At 36.6% G+C, this 16013-nt stretch overlaps 3 protein-coding genes across 4 annotated transcripts in view; 2 read left to right on the forward strand and 1 right to left on the reverse strand.

Annotated features, from left to right (window-relative positions):
- Window positions 1-5612, forward strand: part of gpr137c (G protein-coupled receptor 137c) — a 25352-nt gene extending 19740 nt beyond the window's left edge. Inside the window, exons 5-7 of one of the 2 annotated variants that reach the window (XM_077239106.1) lie at window positions 1578-1703; window positions 1948-2072; window positions 3666-5612. In XM_077239106.1, coding sequence (XP_077095221.1) covers window positions 1578-1703; window positions 1948-2072; window positions 3666-3894 — 480 coding nt within the window. In that variant the 3' untranslated portion in view covers window positions 3895-5612. The remainder of the gene's footprint in view (window positions 1-1577; window positions 1704-1947; window positions 2073-3665) is intronic. The other variant, XM_077239107.1, reaches the window with a different exon arrangement.
- On the reverse strand, window positions 5579-13589 carry ero1a (endoplasmic reticulum oxidoreductase 1 alpha). Its single transcript, XM_077239108.1, has 16 exons — window positions 13158-13589; window positions 12252-12371; window positions 12091-12174; window positions 11969-12007; window positions 11827-11903; window positions 11648-11721; window positions 11379-11499; window positions 9512-9558; window positions 9351-9359; window positions 9252-9278; window positions 8925-9017; window positions 8597-8843; window positions 7559-7628; window positions 7388-7474; window positions 7170-7306; window positions 5579-7082 (listed from the first exon to the last, which is right to left on the reverse strand). Exons 1-16 carry the CDS (start codon window positions 13242-13244, stop codon window positions 7019-7021), a joined length of 1383 nt encoding a protein of 460 aa, XP_077095223.1. The 5' UTR covers window positions 13245-13589; the 3' UTR covers window positions 5579-7018.
- A 449-nt stretch (window positions 13590-14038) lies between these two features.
- Window positions 14039-16013, forward strand: part of samd4a (sterile alpha motif domain containing 4A) — a 52597-nt gene continuing 50622 nt past the window's right edge. The window contains exon 1 of the mRNA XM_077239110.1: window positions 14039-14629. The gene's annotated coding sequence lies outside the window, so the exon portion shown is untranslated. The remainder of the gene's footprint in view (window positions 14630-16013) is intronic.

Raw genomic sequence — 16013 nt, forward strand, 5'->3', positions numbered from 1 at the left:
TTCAAGTCATTCTGTTGTGCGTGTGGTAGATTTGTAGTCTTTTGGAGTATAATACATGCTTTGTAACGAATTGGAGATAATGCTTTTTGTTGCATATTTACAAATACAGTTTTAGTGTTTTATAAAAAGAGATGTTGTCTTCATTCATTCAAAATAAAGTAATTCAACATGGATTATGCTTCTTTGCGCACTGCAGAAACAATCCATTTGAGGGGATTTAGACGGATATGAGCTCTGTGGGAGAACGGTCTTTGTTTTGCTATAAATAGCCCGGGCAAGGCTGCTGTGCAGAAAGGACTCCTGCCTGGTGGTGACCTAGTTTGGGTTCACCTCTGAGACGGGCCGACAGGAGGCCGAGGTTCCCCTTCTCTGACTCAGCTGCATATGTTTGGGTGGCTGTCTGCTTGCTTATTCTTCATGAAGCCACTTTGTCTGTCCCATGCAAAGCTGTTGTCAGGATTTGTTTTTCACTGTTTTGATATGCTAGATATCTAATTCTGGGATTGTATACGTCCTCCTTTGTCCTGTGTTGTCTTTTTGCAGATAATTGTGATAAACAACAAGCAGATAAACATCCATGATGTTTGTGCTTTTGTTTTTTTTGGTAGGCTACTAGCTGTGTCGTGTTGTCGTTTCTAATGGTAGTGGAGTATGTGCATGGCCACTCTCTTCCCGGTTGGCATGATTTTAGGGGGAAAACGGACTGCGATTTTTCTGATAAATATTAAGATTCAGATTTAAAATGCTGTGCTTGTTTGACGGGCTGCATAATATTGGCAAAAAATTTATAATAATTATTATTATTTTTTAATCATTAAGCTGCATAATTATGATTATTTTTTATGATTGTTAGTATTACTCAATAAAAATATTAAACAAAACAGGAAATATTAATATTATTATATTTCACTGTAAAATAATACTCAAGTATTTAAGAAAAATATAATAATACTACTAGTTTAAAGTACAAATGTAAAATGACAGTGCTAAAATGTATGGCTTTCTTAATTTCTACATTTTCAAACAGTAAAACATTGAGCTTTTATTTTGACGCAAAACCACAGGAAGGCCTTAAAGCTTATTTTTTGTTGACACTTGTCATTATAAGTTAGTGAAGATGGTTGGCGCATTCCCAAATGTACATTATAATTTGATCAGTTCTGATTCATAACTGGTTTGCTAGAACAAGACAACACATCTTGATAATGATGTTTTTGTAAAAATAAAAATATATATATATATATTCGGTTTTAGCAATTTTGTCATTTTCTTTTTTTTATTGGTTATTTTAACTTAATTTTATATTTAGTTTAGTTTTAGTCATTTTTGAATTTCAACTTATTTTATTTTATTAAGTTAGTTGCCAAGCCAACATTTTTTAATTTTTATTTAGGAATTTTTCCTTCTAATATTTTATTTGATTTCTTAATTCCAGTGTAGGAAAACTTAATATTTTAGCTAGCAATAACAACCCCAGTGTCAACTCTGACTAAGGTCTATTGGCCTTTACAGTGTATCAATACATCAATATGGTTCTCAGTGTTCAAATTTGTCTTATATGGTGTTTGTGTCTCCAGGCGGATGCAGAGAAGATCAATGGGGAAGCCTATGTGGTCTTTGGGATCATCCTGTTCTTCTGGGAGTTGCTGCCCACCAGTCTGATGGTGTTGTTCTTCAGAGTGCAGCGACCCAATCAGAACCTGGTGAAAGTCTAATCCTGCCTCACTTCTAAATCCTTCTGTCAATATCACAGCTGGACACTTACTCAATGACGAGAGCCTGAGATTGGCTTTTTAAGCCCCAATGGATAGCTGTTTTCCTGTCAGATTCAATAGAATTAATTACTCATACGTCTGCCCCACCTAAAACATCATCACATGCTGCATTGCTTCTGCGTTGGGCCAATCATATGGTTTTATTTATATTTTGTATACATTGTTTCCCTAGACACCGGGCGGCATGATCAACAGTCACAGCTTTAGTTCCAGGGCGTATTTCTTTGACAACCCACGGCGCTATGATAGTGACGATGATCTGTCGAGAAACACAACTTCCCGAGGAGAGAGATGCAGGTGTGTTTAATCAAATTTTATCGAGTGTTATAGTTACTTGCAGTTAAGAGTTATCACGTTATTAAAGGAAGCTTCATCTAAAGATTATTTACACAGTACGGAAGCCATCGGCCCCTGAAATGAAACATTTATAAACCAAAATGACTTATTTTTAAACCGTTTACAGAATTTCTCAATAAACATGGTTGTTCAAAAGTGCTTCACTAAGTGCATTGAAAGTGTCTTATATAGATTTTAATAACAAGTGGCCAGTAAGTAATAGAAATAGATTACCCCAAACTTTTGAACCTCTGACTCCATGAGCAAGTTCAAGGCTGTTTCATGAATAACTCATTAAAAGGAACCAATGGTAACACTATATTTTAATGTTCTTGTTACATATGTTACATGTAGTTACTATTAGTAACTACTAGTAATAATAGTTACATGCAACTAACCCTAATCCTAATCCTAACCCTATAGTAAGTACATGTAGTTAATTAATATTACTCAGTACTTACATGATTACACTGTAACAAGGACACCTTAGAGTAAAGTGTAACCGAACCAGTTCATAACAGTCAATTGTTTGCGAACAGCAATGATGACACGCAAATGTTTATTTTTTGTTGCATTTACGACCATTTCAGTTTCAGTCTTGGGGCCCCTCTGTTTTTAGTGAACTATTCCTTTTACTCTTTCCCCGCCAGCGTTTTTGAAAAAAAAAAAAAAAGCCAGCCACCGCTATTGTTTTTGATCATTTTAACAAAAATTTCATGGACCCCAGAATATTTTATTGTATGAATATCTGAACATGGAATAAATCAAAAGAAATAAAAGAAACAGAACCCTCTCTGCTTTTAAACGACAACAAAAAAGTTTTATTTTAGCTTAATGCATTCTTTTTTATTAACACTTGTATGTTGGTATGATTAATTTAAAAAAAGCAACATTTTGAGCAAAAAAGCTGAGAAAACCATGTTTTTGTCAAAGACTTCGTCTGGATCGAATTCAGAACGATGATCAAAACATAGAATGGAGTAAATCGAGTCTTATCAACACCTCCAAAGCTTGCACAGTTATAGCTCGTCCTGATTCGACATTTCATTCAATAACATTAGGCAGCTTTGATTTGTTTTTTAATGTTGATGATCATGTTATTTTACATATGCATATGATTACATATGAATCACTTGTTTCTGCATCTTCTCGCACATATTTTGATCAGGAGATTCTTTACTCTTTCAGAAGATGTGTAATAGCACCACCTAGCATCTAACTGCCCATTGACTCCAATATTGATAACTATAACGATAACTATATTAGCGTCCACACCAGCAGACGATATTGTTCAGTTTATTCTGAGCGCGCGCTGCAGTTTGAGCTCTTTAAAAAAGGGTGGATTCTGATTGGTTGTCAATGATTTTATCGTTCATAAGCTGTAAAAAAATCGTTCTGCAAGTGATTTTAACAATATTGTTTCTCTGTGATGTCTTCAATATAGTTGTGGTGTGTGGACTTTGCTATTATTTTATATTTAGAATGATATCTCTATTGTTATAGTTATCATCCTTAGTGTGAACGGGCCTTACGTCTAAAGGTTCTGTTTTCCAGCAGTATCCTGTCGTCCACGCCACAGACGGGCCCAAGTTGGTACGGCTCTATCCAGAGGAATGGCAGCCTTACGCCAATCCCTCACCTGCTGAACGGCACCCAAACATCAACCGCACCTCTTCTCTTTGCCTATGGCAACAATCAGACCAACCAACACCACAATTACTATTCCACCCCTCAAAACTACTACTCAACCTCTCAGACACACTACACCACCCCTCAGAACTGATGTGGGATCGATCTAGTGTGAGGTTTGGCTCAGCCAGGACATCACTGAGCAGTGTTTTATGGTTGTCTTCCCTCTCAGTTGATTTATCTGCTCACATCCATGTGGCAGAAAATTTAAAGGGACAATTCAAAGGTGATTGGGGGGATGGGGACCTTTATTTGGACCAAATGGACCAGATTTTCCTCTTTCTTCAATGTTCTCATTTCGGAAAACCATTCATCCCATCACCTTTCCTTGGGTTCAGAATGTTGTCGCAATTAACTCTTAGGAGACTTCAGCACATGGACTCCCCTCTGTGAGTTGGGATGTACTTTTTGCACTTACTGTGGGCCTACATTTCATATTTGGATCAGTTGGAATAGGTGTAGGCCAGAATGTGATGGTGGTGAGGATTGTCAAATTTTTGGTATACTTTTTATATTTCTTCATCTTCGAGAAACAGCATGACCCCCTAGTCCATCCGAGACATGCAAGTGAAAGAGGATTCTGGGTCCGTTAGTACTAGGGCCAAACGTGCACTGTCATTCACAAAATCCACGTGTCTCTTTCCTGATTTCCTTTAATGTTTTTATTCTGTTGCCAAAAAGCTCATGCTTAAATCCAGGCTTGACCCCTGAGCCTCGATGGTAGTAGATTTCCATGCTTCCCAAAGACGACAAGACACCAGATTCCCACAATCCCTGGAACGACGACTGAGCTTGTGTATTCAAATGTACCAAGTGTGACTAACTCTACTTAAATCCTCTAATTTTTGGTACTTGGCTTCTGAAGGACACTCTGAGGGCTTGTGGGTGAATTTACCCACGTATATCAGTAGTCAAAAGCTAGTATATCATTCTCCAGGGAAGCCAGAAATGGTGCCGTCGTATTGTTTTCCTTGACGAAAACTTGTTGCACAAATTTAACGTTTGTATTGAACATGTTTCATAAGCTTTATATCATCATTCCTGTATAATTGTATTTCAGGAGTGTGATTGGCCAGCAATCAGTGCCCCATATCCAGCTTAAATGAAGCGGCTCTTTCCATTTCCCTGAAATGTAATAGTTTTGTGTTTTAGCAAAAAAAAAATGAAGCTTATTTTTTTTTATCCCCTAATTTGCTGCTCCGTATGTTATGAGCGGTGTATAAGATATCAACAATAATTTGGCTGAAGCAATCATCAGATGTGGTGTAAATATGATAAAAGGACAGCTGTGTGGTTGAAACGCCATTCACACCTGCTCTATTGGATTTATTTTTAATGTGTTATTTTAAATTGCGTCTTGCAGGATTTTGTGTATGCTGTACTAAACAAGTGGATGATTTTCATTGATTTGGACATTTTAAGTTGGCCTGCTTCCTTGCTTTCTGCCAGCTGATGTGTATCGAAGCTTTTCACATATTAGCGAATATGAGTGTTAATTGATGGAAAGGTTGTGCGTTAAATTGAATGCTGACTGGGTTCCTTTCCTGACAAACACAGAAAGGATGGGGACGTGTATGAGTTGTAGGTTTGTTTTTATTTTTTATTAATTTATAAATGTGAGACTGGTCTGTAAAATGTTACTGTGAAATCGGTCTTATCGACTCTTGAATCTAGCAAAAGAGCAAGTAAAGCCTTTTATTTTTTGTTTGAGGCCAATGAATGTAACTTGTTTACCCATGTTCATTGTTCATTAAAGATGTACACAAGCACTACCATAAAAAAATAAAGTTTTATTGCACTGTTTTAAAAGCAGGTTTGGTGTGAAGTCTGGGTCATTTGGTATACAGAAGATTACAAAGAATTAATGTTTTGTCTATTGCACAATCCTGGGCAACCAAAAAAAAAAACAGAAAAGAAAGAGCGAGATGAAAAAAGGACCGGGCCAAAAATGGCCTTTTATGGTTTTAATCATTTTAATCTCAAAACACTGGTCAATTTCTCATATTCTGCCAAAAACTTAATTCTGTCTGATGTTATTCTGAGGCAGCAATGCCTTTTTCAAATAGTGAATTTGCTAACATTTTGCTAATTCCCTGACCAATAATAGGTAGTTAAGGCAATTAAAAACTGTGTTCAGCTGTTTTCTTTCTTTTTTTCTGCCCAGGAGTGTATATATGCATACATGTTTTACAACTCCAGGTCTAAAGTGTTTCTTTCTTTCTTACTCAGTGTTTTCCATTCAAAATGCTAGCATTCATTTCTCTCGATAAATGTCTAACATAATTGTGTTTTCGTTTCTTGGCTGAACTGCAGGCCACAATTGAATTTGTAGTGGTAAGCTCTCACCGAGTCTCACGGAACAGCTCAAATTAGGAGCCTATGAATCTTGGGTCCACCTTTAAGATCGCCAGTTGTGTATTCAATGTTTGATTCAGCACCTTGCATATTCAGCAGTTATAGCATGTAATTTCAAACCTTTGTCAGTTGCATTACATCTTGCAGCTCATCTGGAAGATCATGAAAATAACCATATCAAGGGTTTGATTCCCAACGAACATATATTGATCAAGCGTACACATTGAATGCACTGAAGTGTCAAATTAATCAATGTAAATGTATAAAAAAGACGCATATAAACCTCCCCAGACAGATTAACATTCATCACAAAATAAAAGGAAAGCACATGTGCTTGCTTAACTCAAAATGAGAAAAGAACAATGTCCAAAATAAAACAATCTTTTTTAAATGTAGTCAATATGCTCACAAAATCTAGGTGCTAAGGCATATATTGAAAAATGACTACACAACAATTATAACCACATCTTTAAAAGGTTTTTTTTTCAAAATGGTAACACACGCACCCCCCCCCCCCCTCCACCCCTTTTTTTACACCTATAAAGAAATGCCACCTTGACTTCATATAATGCAAAATATGTCCCTCGTGTAAACCATTTAAAGTATATTTATGTATTTCTATTGAGCATTGTCACTTGTAATACAAAAACATTTAATAGTGCAAAATTACTAACATTACAGTTTTGTGACTAAAGTGCTCAGTTCTTATGGGTTAAAACAGTGCAGAGCTGTTAAACACTATTTATCAACAGCTGGTATAAAACATCATTCTGAAAATGGTAATTTATCAACCCAAAAGGATATAATTCTGTCATTTCATGTGATTATAGACATCAAATTCTGTTGCCAAAGAATGGACTTTGTCACTGTTTGAGCTTTGACAACAGCGACCGGAAGTTCTTCAACTCTCTAACACTTGTTGAGATCCTGAAAAAACAAAACAAAATTAAGACCCATATCAACTAAAGATATTTGGACATAAATAGATATAGACATTTCTTTTGAATGACTTGCCTTCCAAAAGCATTGAACAAAGACACAATTTCCTGCCGGCTGAGCTGAAATGATGGATTGGTGTTGCTTGTGTTGGGCATGGCCTCGATTTGCCTTTCTGAGAACAGGATTTTCAGTGCGGTTCCCAGGCCCTGGGTCTATGAGAGACATTTATTGAATTTCACATATCAACACAAATAACATAATCTGATTACCCACCATGATCTTTGTTGGCTTACCTGCAATTTGCCCCAAAGTCTGCATTTAAAGCATTCGACACAATCCATGATACGCGAGATGTTCTTAAAGGTGAGCTTGAAGTCTTCCTATAGTCAGGGTAAAAACTATTTATTTATTATTTCCCTATAAATGTAACGTTGTTATAGCAAACTTGGAAAAGAGCCACTGGCCTTGAGTTTCATGGCTTCCTTCTTATTTCCAGCAAACAGAGCAGTCTCATCAAAATGCAATGGAAAGGATCTGCAAATAAAGAATGCTATATTACAGCTGAAATACACTACGCCAGAAGTTTCCCATGGACCCCCAAATATCATCATCCTTGTGTGAGGGATCCCGTCTTAAAGCGTAGGCATCTATCTTTTATAAACACCCAATTTATACACTGAAAAATGAATATTATAAATCTAAAATTACTGTAAGTTACATTATTACAGTATATATGTATTGTACTCACTATAATAATGTACTGTTAAATGTACTGATGACGCGTTTCCAGTTAACATTGCAAACCTAGTAAAGTTATTCATATTTTCATTTTAAAAATAATTGAATAGACATTTATAATGGTATACTTCGTTAAATTACCTTTTCAGTAAATGACAAAAAACAAAGGGCGTTTCTAATACAACAGCTGATGGAGTGACGGCAAATTTCACGTCATTCTCTCTTCTGACTGCGGTTATCAATCTCTTGAAATTTTTTCCCTCTTTTGGAAAGACATGGAACTCTATATTCAATTTTTTCTTTTGCTATTGGAGCAAATGGAAATACAAAAATGATATTTCCTGTCGTCTCCCATTCACAGCTATAGAAGTTTACCCAACTATGACGACTTCCGCTTCTGAGAATGTGAAAACAAAGGGTCCGTTGGCTCACATTTTTAAACATGTTTGTATCATCCTATTGAATGGAATCATAGTCTGAAGCTAAAAAAAACAAAAAAAAAACTATTAAGTGACCATCATACACTACGCAATTTCAGGTCAACTGACTGCCTAAAGTATGCAGGCTTGCTCTGACTTTTGGCAACTATTGCCTACTCTTCTTCTGCAAATCAGGGTAGATCTGGGCAAAAATCGCATAGTTTATTCTAGCCTTTAGTTAAATAAAATTCTTTAAACATATTACCTAAATAAAAATAACCTAATATTTTAACCACTCTAAATGGGTTGGTTACATTTTTGATGCAAACATTGCAATACTCTTACTTAGCCACGTGGAGGAGCTCTAAAAGCAGTTTCTTGTTCTCGTTGTCTTGCGTCGGCTGGCCGGTGTACAAATGGAAGGTGGAACGTTCAAAATACGGTAGAACTTTGGCCAGAGCACGCAGCTCAATGAGGTACAGGAAGTAGAGGTTGCGTAGCCTCTTTGGCCCCTCCCCTTCTGTCAGCTCCTCGTCAAACCTCAGCTGGAACTCGGACACATTGTGACCCCACTTCATTTCGAACCAGTTTTCTGACCAATCAAATCAGACAAGTTTAAACAGTGCCAGGAAATTTGAATAATTATAAAGAAACAAAAAAAAGTAGTATTTACCATTGAGGAGGTACCTAGCACTCAGGTGTATGTTTATACTGCAATGCAGTCCTGAGATCAGCCTAAAAAAAGCTCGTTTCTCCACACACAAGCCTGGGGAAACAACAAGAGGAATATATAAGGAACGTGTCAATAAAAAATATATACAATAGTACATATAAGATAGAGCACTTTTAAAGGGATAGTTCACCCAAAAATGAAAATTCAACTGTTTGGTTACCGACATTCTTCAAAATATCTTCTTTTGTGTTACAGGTTTGAAACAACTTGAGGGTGAGTAATAGAATTTTCATTTTTGGCTGAACTTTTCCTTTAAGAGCCACTTACCCTCCAGCCAGCGATAGAACCCCTGACCTTTAATAAGAAATAGACTTGTCATTATCTAGATCAAATTGGGTTAAATGTGTCTGAAGAACATGACCTTACCATCTTCTCCTAAAGTGGACAGAAAGAGGGAGAGAGAGAGGATTATAGGTCATGAGAATCACTATTTGATCTACTGTGTGTACTGAAAAATCTATGTGCTTTAAAACTGACACAATTTAGACTTGAAAACACAAAACAATGCATTAGCAATAAATGCTCACCACTGTAAGACACCAAAGGATTCAGCGGTCGCCTAACTGAATACGGTCTGAAAAAGTAACAAAAAAGAATGGCAATTGTTACAACATTATGAGCACTCACTGTGGGCTTACAAATTTAAGAATCTGTTAAGATCTGCTGATCCTACGTCTTGACATAACATCAAATGAAAAATGAAAGTGAAGTACATTGTATTGTGCTAAGCAAACATTATTATGTTAAGCAAAGTTTCCAGCTAGACGTTTCTGCCAGTCCTTTTCTCTTTGTTGTAAGTCAAATGAGCCAGTTTACCGAGAGTCTCACCTTTTGGGTTTAATGGCTGTCCCTGTCCCATTCTTTGGGGGGGGGGGGGGGGGGGGGGGGGGGTCGTCACCCATTTGCTTTGTCTCCCCTGCCCCCAAAAATCTATATAAACTACAATGTACACTGCCTTAGTGAGACTTGATGACTGCAGCTACAAACAGCTCATGTTCTCGATAAAGAATCCTGCTGAAGATTCAACCAAGTCTCCTGGTCTTCGCTTTTGAGTTTACAACAGTACTCAAAAGTAGTCAATAAAATTATTAAAGTCAGATTTAGGGTGAACATTATGGGTGGGTTTTGCGATATGAACCAACTAATTAAGGCAAGAACCTTTTGAAAGGGAATCTTAAAAGTGTATTATTTTTATTACATTAAGTGTCCACTATCATACAAAAGTCTGGGTTTGGGAAAAAATGTTTGTTGTTGATGTTTTAAAAAAAAAGTCTTATGTTCACCAAGGTTGCATTTATTTGATACAGTAAAACCAGTAATAATGTGAAATATGATTACAATTTAAAATAACTGTTTTCTATTTTATTATGTTTTATTCATGTAATGACAAAGCTGAATTTTCAGTATCATTACTTCAGTCTTCAGTGTCACATGATCCTTCAGAAATGATTCTAAAATGCTGATTTGATGCTCGAGAAATATTTATTATTATTATTATCAATGTTGAAACAGTTGTGCTGCTTAATATTTTTGTGGAAACTCTGATAAGTGTTCAGGATTTTTCTTTGCTTAATAGAAAGTTAAAGCAGCATTTATTTAAAAAAAAAAATATTTTGTAACATTTAACTTCTGATCAATATAACACATTCTTGCTGAATAATATTAATTTTCTTTTAAAAAAAAATCTTACTGACCCCAAACTTCTGAAAGGTAGTGTAATTAATTTCAAACAGCATTTTCAAACATTTCAGTAATCACAAATGTTAAAGGTTCAGAATTTTAAATGTTATGTACGATATGTCAATAATCTATTTTACAAATAATCGGAAAAGGTCTGAGTGTTTAAGTCAGAGTGCACAAAACACTCACGAAAAGAAGTTGTGGTTGTTTATTATACTATTATTGACATACACAAGATAATATCAAAAGACCATGAAGTTAGACGGCTAAGATAGTTGGCTAACTATTCTTAAGGCCCGATACTTCATTTTCCACGTCCCGCTCCGTCTCGTGCACAGTTTAGCCTATAAAAGTATTCTCCTTTGGCCATGAGTGCAGAACGATGCGCTCGGTGCGAGCGCTCTATCTAGTGGACTTTCAAGCACTCACACTGTTGTAGGCGCACTGTCTGCATAGACAAAAAAAATGGACCTACATGCGGACAGTGTGCGTGAACCCTCCTGGTGACGAAAATTACGTGTCACAGACGTGCGTGGGCCGCCGTGGAACGCAGACGGCCGGATTATACTTTGAGTTTAAGGTTTTTTCAAAGGTCTATTTGAAATCGTGAGAAAAACTTCCTTTAGTAATTCCTTTATAAAGTTGACCTCCTGATAAAAGATCAACTGAATAATTTGCACACTGATCAGAATAAATGTGACGGTGATTATTTACTTGAAGCAGTTCTCCTCATATATGCTGTTCCAGATCCGCCAGGCCTCTGGTCCTTTATAGCCAGTGAAACGCTCAGGGTTAAGCAGGAGATCGACATACTTTGATTCAGGTGAGTCCTCATCTGAGAAAAGAAAAAAGAAATCAATGATGCAGCCTGTGGAGGATGACTAAAGCTGTAAAGCATACTGGTCTTGTAGCCAATGTGAGCTTGCCAATTATCAGGCACCTCAAATAAAAAACAGATTATTTGATCAAACTAAAAAAACTACCATCCAACATGCAGAAACGATCTGATTCATCATCGTGTTTCTTCCACTCTTGAAGAGCCTGAAGTGTCTCATCACTACACAGAGAAACACTGAGTGAGAACTCACACAAACAAGGACAAAAAGTTAAGAAATCTTGGGTATTCTTGACGCTCAGAAGATGCAACACTTTTTAAACAAACCTTAGAGAACTGTTGACAGCTCCAAGTTTCTCTACCTTCTCACATTTCTCTATATCCTGACTAGCTTCTTCTGAATACTACGGGGAAAAATTATTAACGTCCAACAACACCAATATGCATGATATACATGACTTTCTAATACCTTATAACTGCTGGATTTAAGGCCCTCTGGTACTTCACCCTGCTCAGAAAGACACAAGGAGTCTTTTCATTTCACAAAATCCCTCAAGACAAAATCATCTGAATGAACTTTGCAAAGCTCACCGGTGTGCATGGTTTCACAGCACAGTATTTGAGTCCACACTGGCTTTGGTCTGTCCAGAACGGACAGGGGTTGTTCAGATTGACCTGAGGAGCAGACTTATTGAATATTAGAGATGAACAATGAATAGATATTTTCACTGTATTGTCAACAATAAAATCACCTGGTAAAACCGGAAATAATCAGAAGATAGTAGTTTCTGTAGTTTGGGAAAGATTTCTTTGTTGTTGAAACTGTCGATGGTCTCAACATCACAAGCACAATCATCAAGATCCCCAGTGACCTACAACCAAAATGCAACCAGTTAATCAATCAAAAGTGACACATTCCGACATTAATTGGTTAATCAGGTTTATTCACAAAACGACATTAACAATCAGTCTCAGAACACGCTTTACAAATAAAAGTACTGTGATGGTTGCAAATTGTAATACTATAGTACTTTATATATCAACACACCTTTTGCATCCAAGTTATTTGTGGATAACTGGATATGGAAATTTCAAAATAATATCATTTAATCACACACAAAGAGCAATTAATAGTTGATGAAATATCTGAGCTGATCATAACTACAAAAACAAATTATAGAAATTACTTTTAGGCCACTAAATCACAATTTCAAAACAGGATTATTATAGTTCACTACGACTAAAACCATAAAAAATATTCTTTACTTAAAACAAAATAAACTAACTGAAATAAAGTACAATATTTAAATAATTTTATTTCAGCTAGTTGCCAATGCCAACATGTCTCATTCGGTCTCATAAACAAAAAAATAAATAAAACTGAAATAACAAAAAGAAAACACACAACACAATTACTAATACTTTGACTAAAATTAAAATCAAGACGAAAAATATAAAATAATACAAAATATTAATAAAATCTATAATAGTAGCCTATGTGGGAACATAACACGGTATAGCCTATTTTAGTGATTAGCCTACCATATCTATATGGTACTGTAGTTTCAGATCAAATAAACCATTACTATTGTAATTTTAGGTTAGTGACACATATTTTATACTTATTTAAAAAATCTATTTCCAAAACAGCGTCTCACCTGACAGAAGCACCTGTGAGCAGCGGATCCAGCTGTCGTCACGTGAACGCTAGTGAGTAAAACCGCCAACAGAATGAAAGATTTCATTGTCACAAAACGAATTCGGCATAAACGGGTCTTCTTCACAATGCTGCTCACTCGCTACGGTGTTTGTGTAATGCGTAGTTCAAGTAAATAACACGTAAAGACACGTTCACTTCCGATTGAATCAGCCGTTACGTGAAGTACGTGACCCAACGACTACTGCTGCGACACGACATGAATGATTGGAGCTAACGCACATTCACAAAGCATTGTGTCGCAAAATATGCATTATTTTATTCTCATATAATTGTCTCAGTAAATCTGTCTAGTTGAACTGTAAAATCAGCTCTTCTAATATCGTTAGACTGAACTAGGAACGCCTTCCTTTGGATGAAAATTGCACGATATGCAGTTCTCCACATGATGTCGCCAAATATTAAGTTCAGTATTAGGCGGTGTTACAGTCTGTCAACTGTCCAGAATCAGATATTTTCTGATGGTGAAATGTAAGTGTGCTTAAATACAGTTTCCCTCAATGTTTCTTGTGATGTTCTCCTCTTTTTATCTAACTGTTAAAAATCAAGAAATTTTCAAGTGTAATGCAGCAACATGTTTTAGATGTATTTATGTATTTAAGCAGCTATATTTCTTTTCTTGTAATATCTATTAATTATACATTATACTATTAATTTAATTTAGCAGATATATCTCTTTTCTTAGAATATTATTTATTTATTTATTATTTGATTTAGCATACATTAACTAAATTTTTCTAAAGTTTCCAATCTATCTATCTATCTGATTTCAAACTGTGGTACATCAAGCGCATTCTCATGGACGGAATTCGCTACTGCAATGAGCCTCGCTGTAGTTGAAGAATTCAAGGGCGGAATCAAATGTGTCCAAGTTTCCTTTTTCGACACTTTGTAACCCACATTCACCGCGTCACAGTAGGTCAAATTTACAAAATTCCATTCTAAAACAAACGTCCTCAGACTTCGACGAATAGAACTTTTTATCTAGCTACCCCTCCCCTCTAAACAGTTCAAACAAAACTTCCACTCCTGCTGTAACATCGTCCAGTTTGATGCGGACACCTCTCGGACTCTTTTCTCCCTAAAAAAATAATATATATTCTTTTAAATAAATCCCTGATTCCCGGTCAGTCGTCTCCTGTTGGACAAGCAATACGATCTGCTCCCTAACTCCATTCTCTATTTTTGTGCTTCCTTGTGCTGCCAAGCCCCTGACGTAATGCTCCGTGTTAATTATTAGCATGTGGGAAGCGATGCCGAGACTCTCCTCTGCTGCTTAAACAAGAGCGACTGACTGCGGGGAGAAAACCCTCGTCAAGATGGACAAACACACTGAACCAGAGTGAAGGGGCACCGCTACCCGTCCCGTCCAGTCCTGTCCTGCGACCAGCACCAATGCAACTGCGCCTTTAGGTAAGTCACTTCTGAGGGTTTTTACTAGAGTATATCAAGCCTTTTACAGTATAAACTTGGGTTGCAACGTCTCTCGTCCCAGCTTGTTTGCTACATAGCTTTCTGTGGGAACTCTTTGAGTATGAAAAATGGAAATCGCAACGCCTGTTTTATTAAAAGTTTTGGATTGTTCATTAATTATACCTAATAAATGGTTTTAGCCAGGCAGGGTAACCAACCACACTGCTGACTTAAGAATGGGGAATTGCTTCAGATGTTAAGAGTTGTGGAAATGAGGGCTGTAGACTTACAGTAGGGACAGTCGACCAACATTTTTTTGGGAATGTTCTGGACAGTCTGCCATTCAGTTCGGATATTAGCTAAACTAGACGATCGCCTGAGTATACCGCATGGACGCGAATAGAAACCGAAAGCCTGTGTTTATTTTTACATGTCCACATCTAATGCTTTTGGAGGTAAGTGTGTAATATAGGTTACATACAGGACTCAGAAAAGATATTGAGGCAGCATTATTCTTGAGGAGTTCCCTTTTACAGTTCATCTGTGTGTAACGTCAGCGCCTGCTTTTAATAGATGCTCACTAAATAACAATTACGCATTCTTATGAACTCGCTCGCGTCCGCTAATGTGTCAACTAGCCCCTCAGAAATACTTCATTTTTGATTCATCTCATCTCAGACTCGAATCTTTAGAATCTCTAAAAAGGATTTGTTCTCTGTTTGCAGGATCCATTGTTATGCCAGTAGGTGGCGATCAGCGAGTCTATTTTTGTGTGATTGAGTCATTGAATCGTCAAATTATTCATTAAACGCACAGTCGCTTAGTCCAAAACATAGTCTGCATTTAATAAAAAAAATTAAGTCTGCATTTAGGCTAGTAAAAATGTAATATGCTATATTTACTTTGTTAACGCACATAGATAGTTTTGTGGTGAACAATTGATCTGTGTGAATTAATCCACAGAGAAAATGTTTTTAATATCTAGACATTTGTCCCCATAGAATTGACCTATGGCTAAGCCACGCCCCCAAACGCGATGAGCCAATCACTGTGCGCTCTCCATACACAGAGGACATTCTCTGCTTCCTCATCCATTGAAATGCATTGCAGTTAGTCGGTTTTCATTCGTTTTTTATATTTTTTCTTGTCATTTTAAGTTTAAAATGGTCAAACGGTGTGCATGGAGTACATGCAACTCTGACACTAGGTATCCAGAGAGGCTGGGCGACGGCGTGTATTTTTTACCCTTTCCCAAACCCACATCTCAACCGAGATAAGTGTCTGGATTAAGATATGGTAGACCACAACACAAACTAAACGTGGATAAATTAATCAAGTATGTCTACATCTGTTCTAAGATAAGTCAACAACATATTTGAACGTT

The sequence above is a fragment of the Siphateles boraxobius genome, unplaced genomic scaffold (genome assembly GCF_051911475.1).
Source record: "Siphateles boraxobius isolate OS27281-9 unplaced genomic scaffold, OSU_SipBor_1 22, whole genome shotgun sequence".
Taxonomy (NCBI): Eukaryota; Metazoa; Chordata; class Actinopteri; order Cypriniformes; family Leuciscidae; genus Siphateles; species Siphateles boraxobius.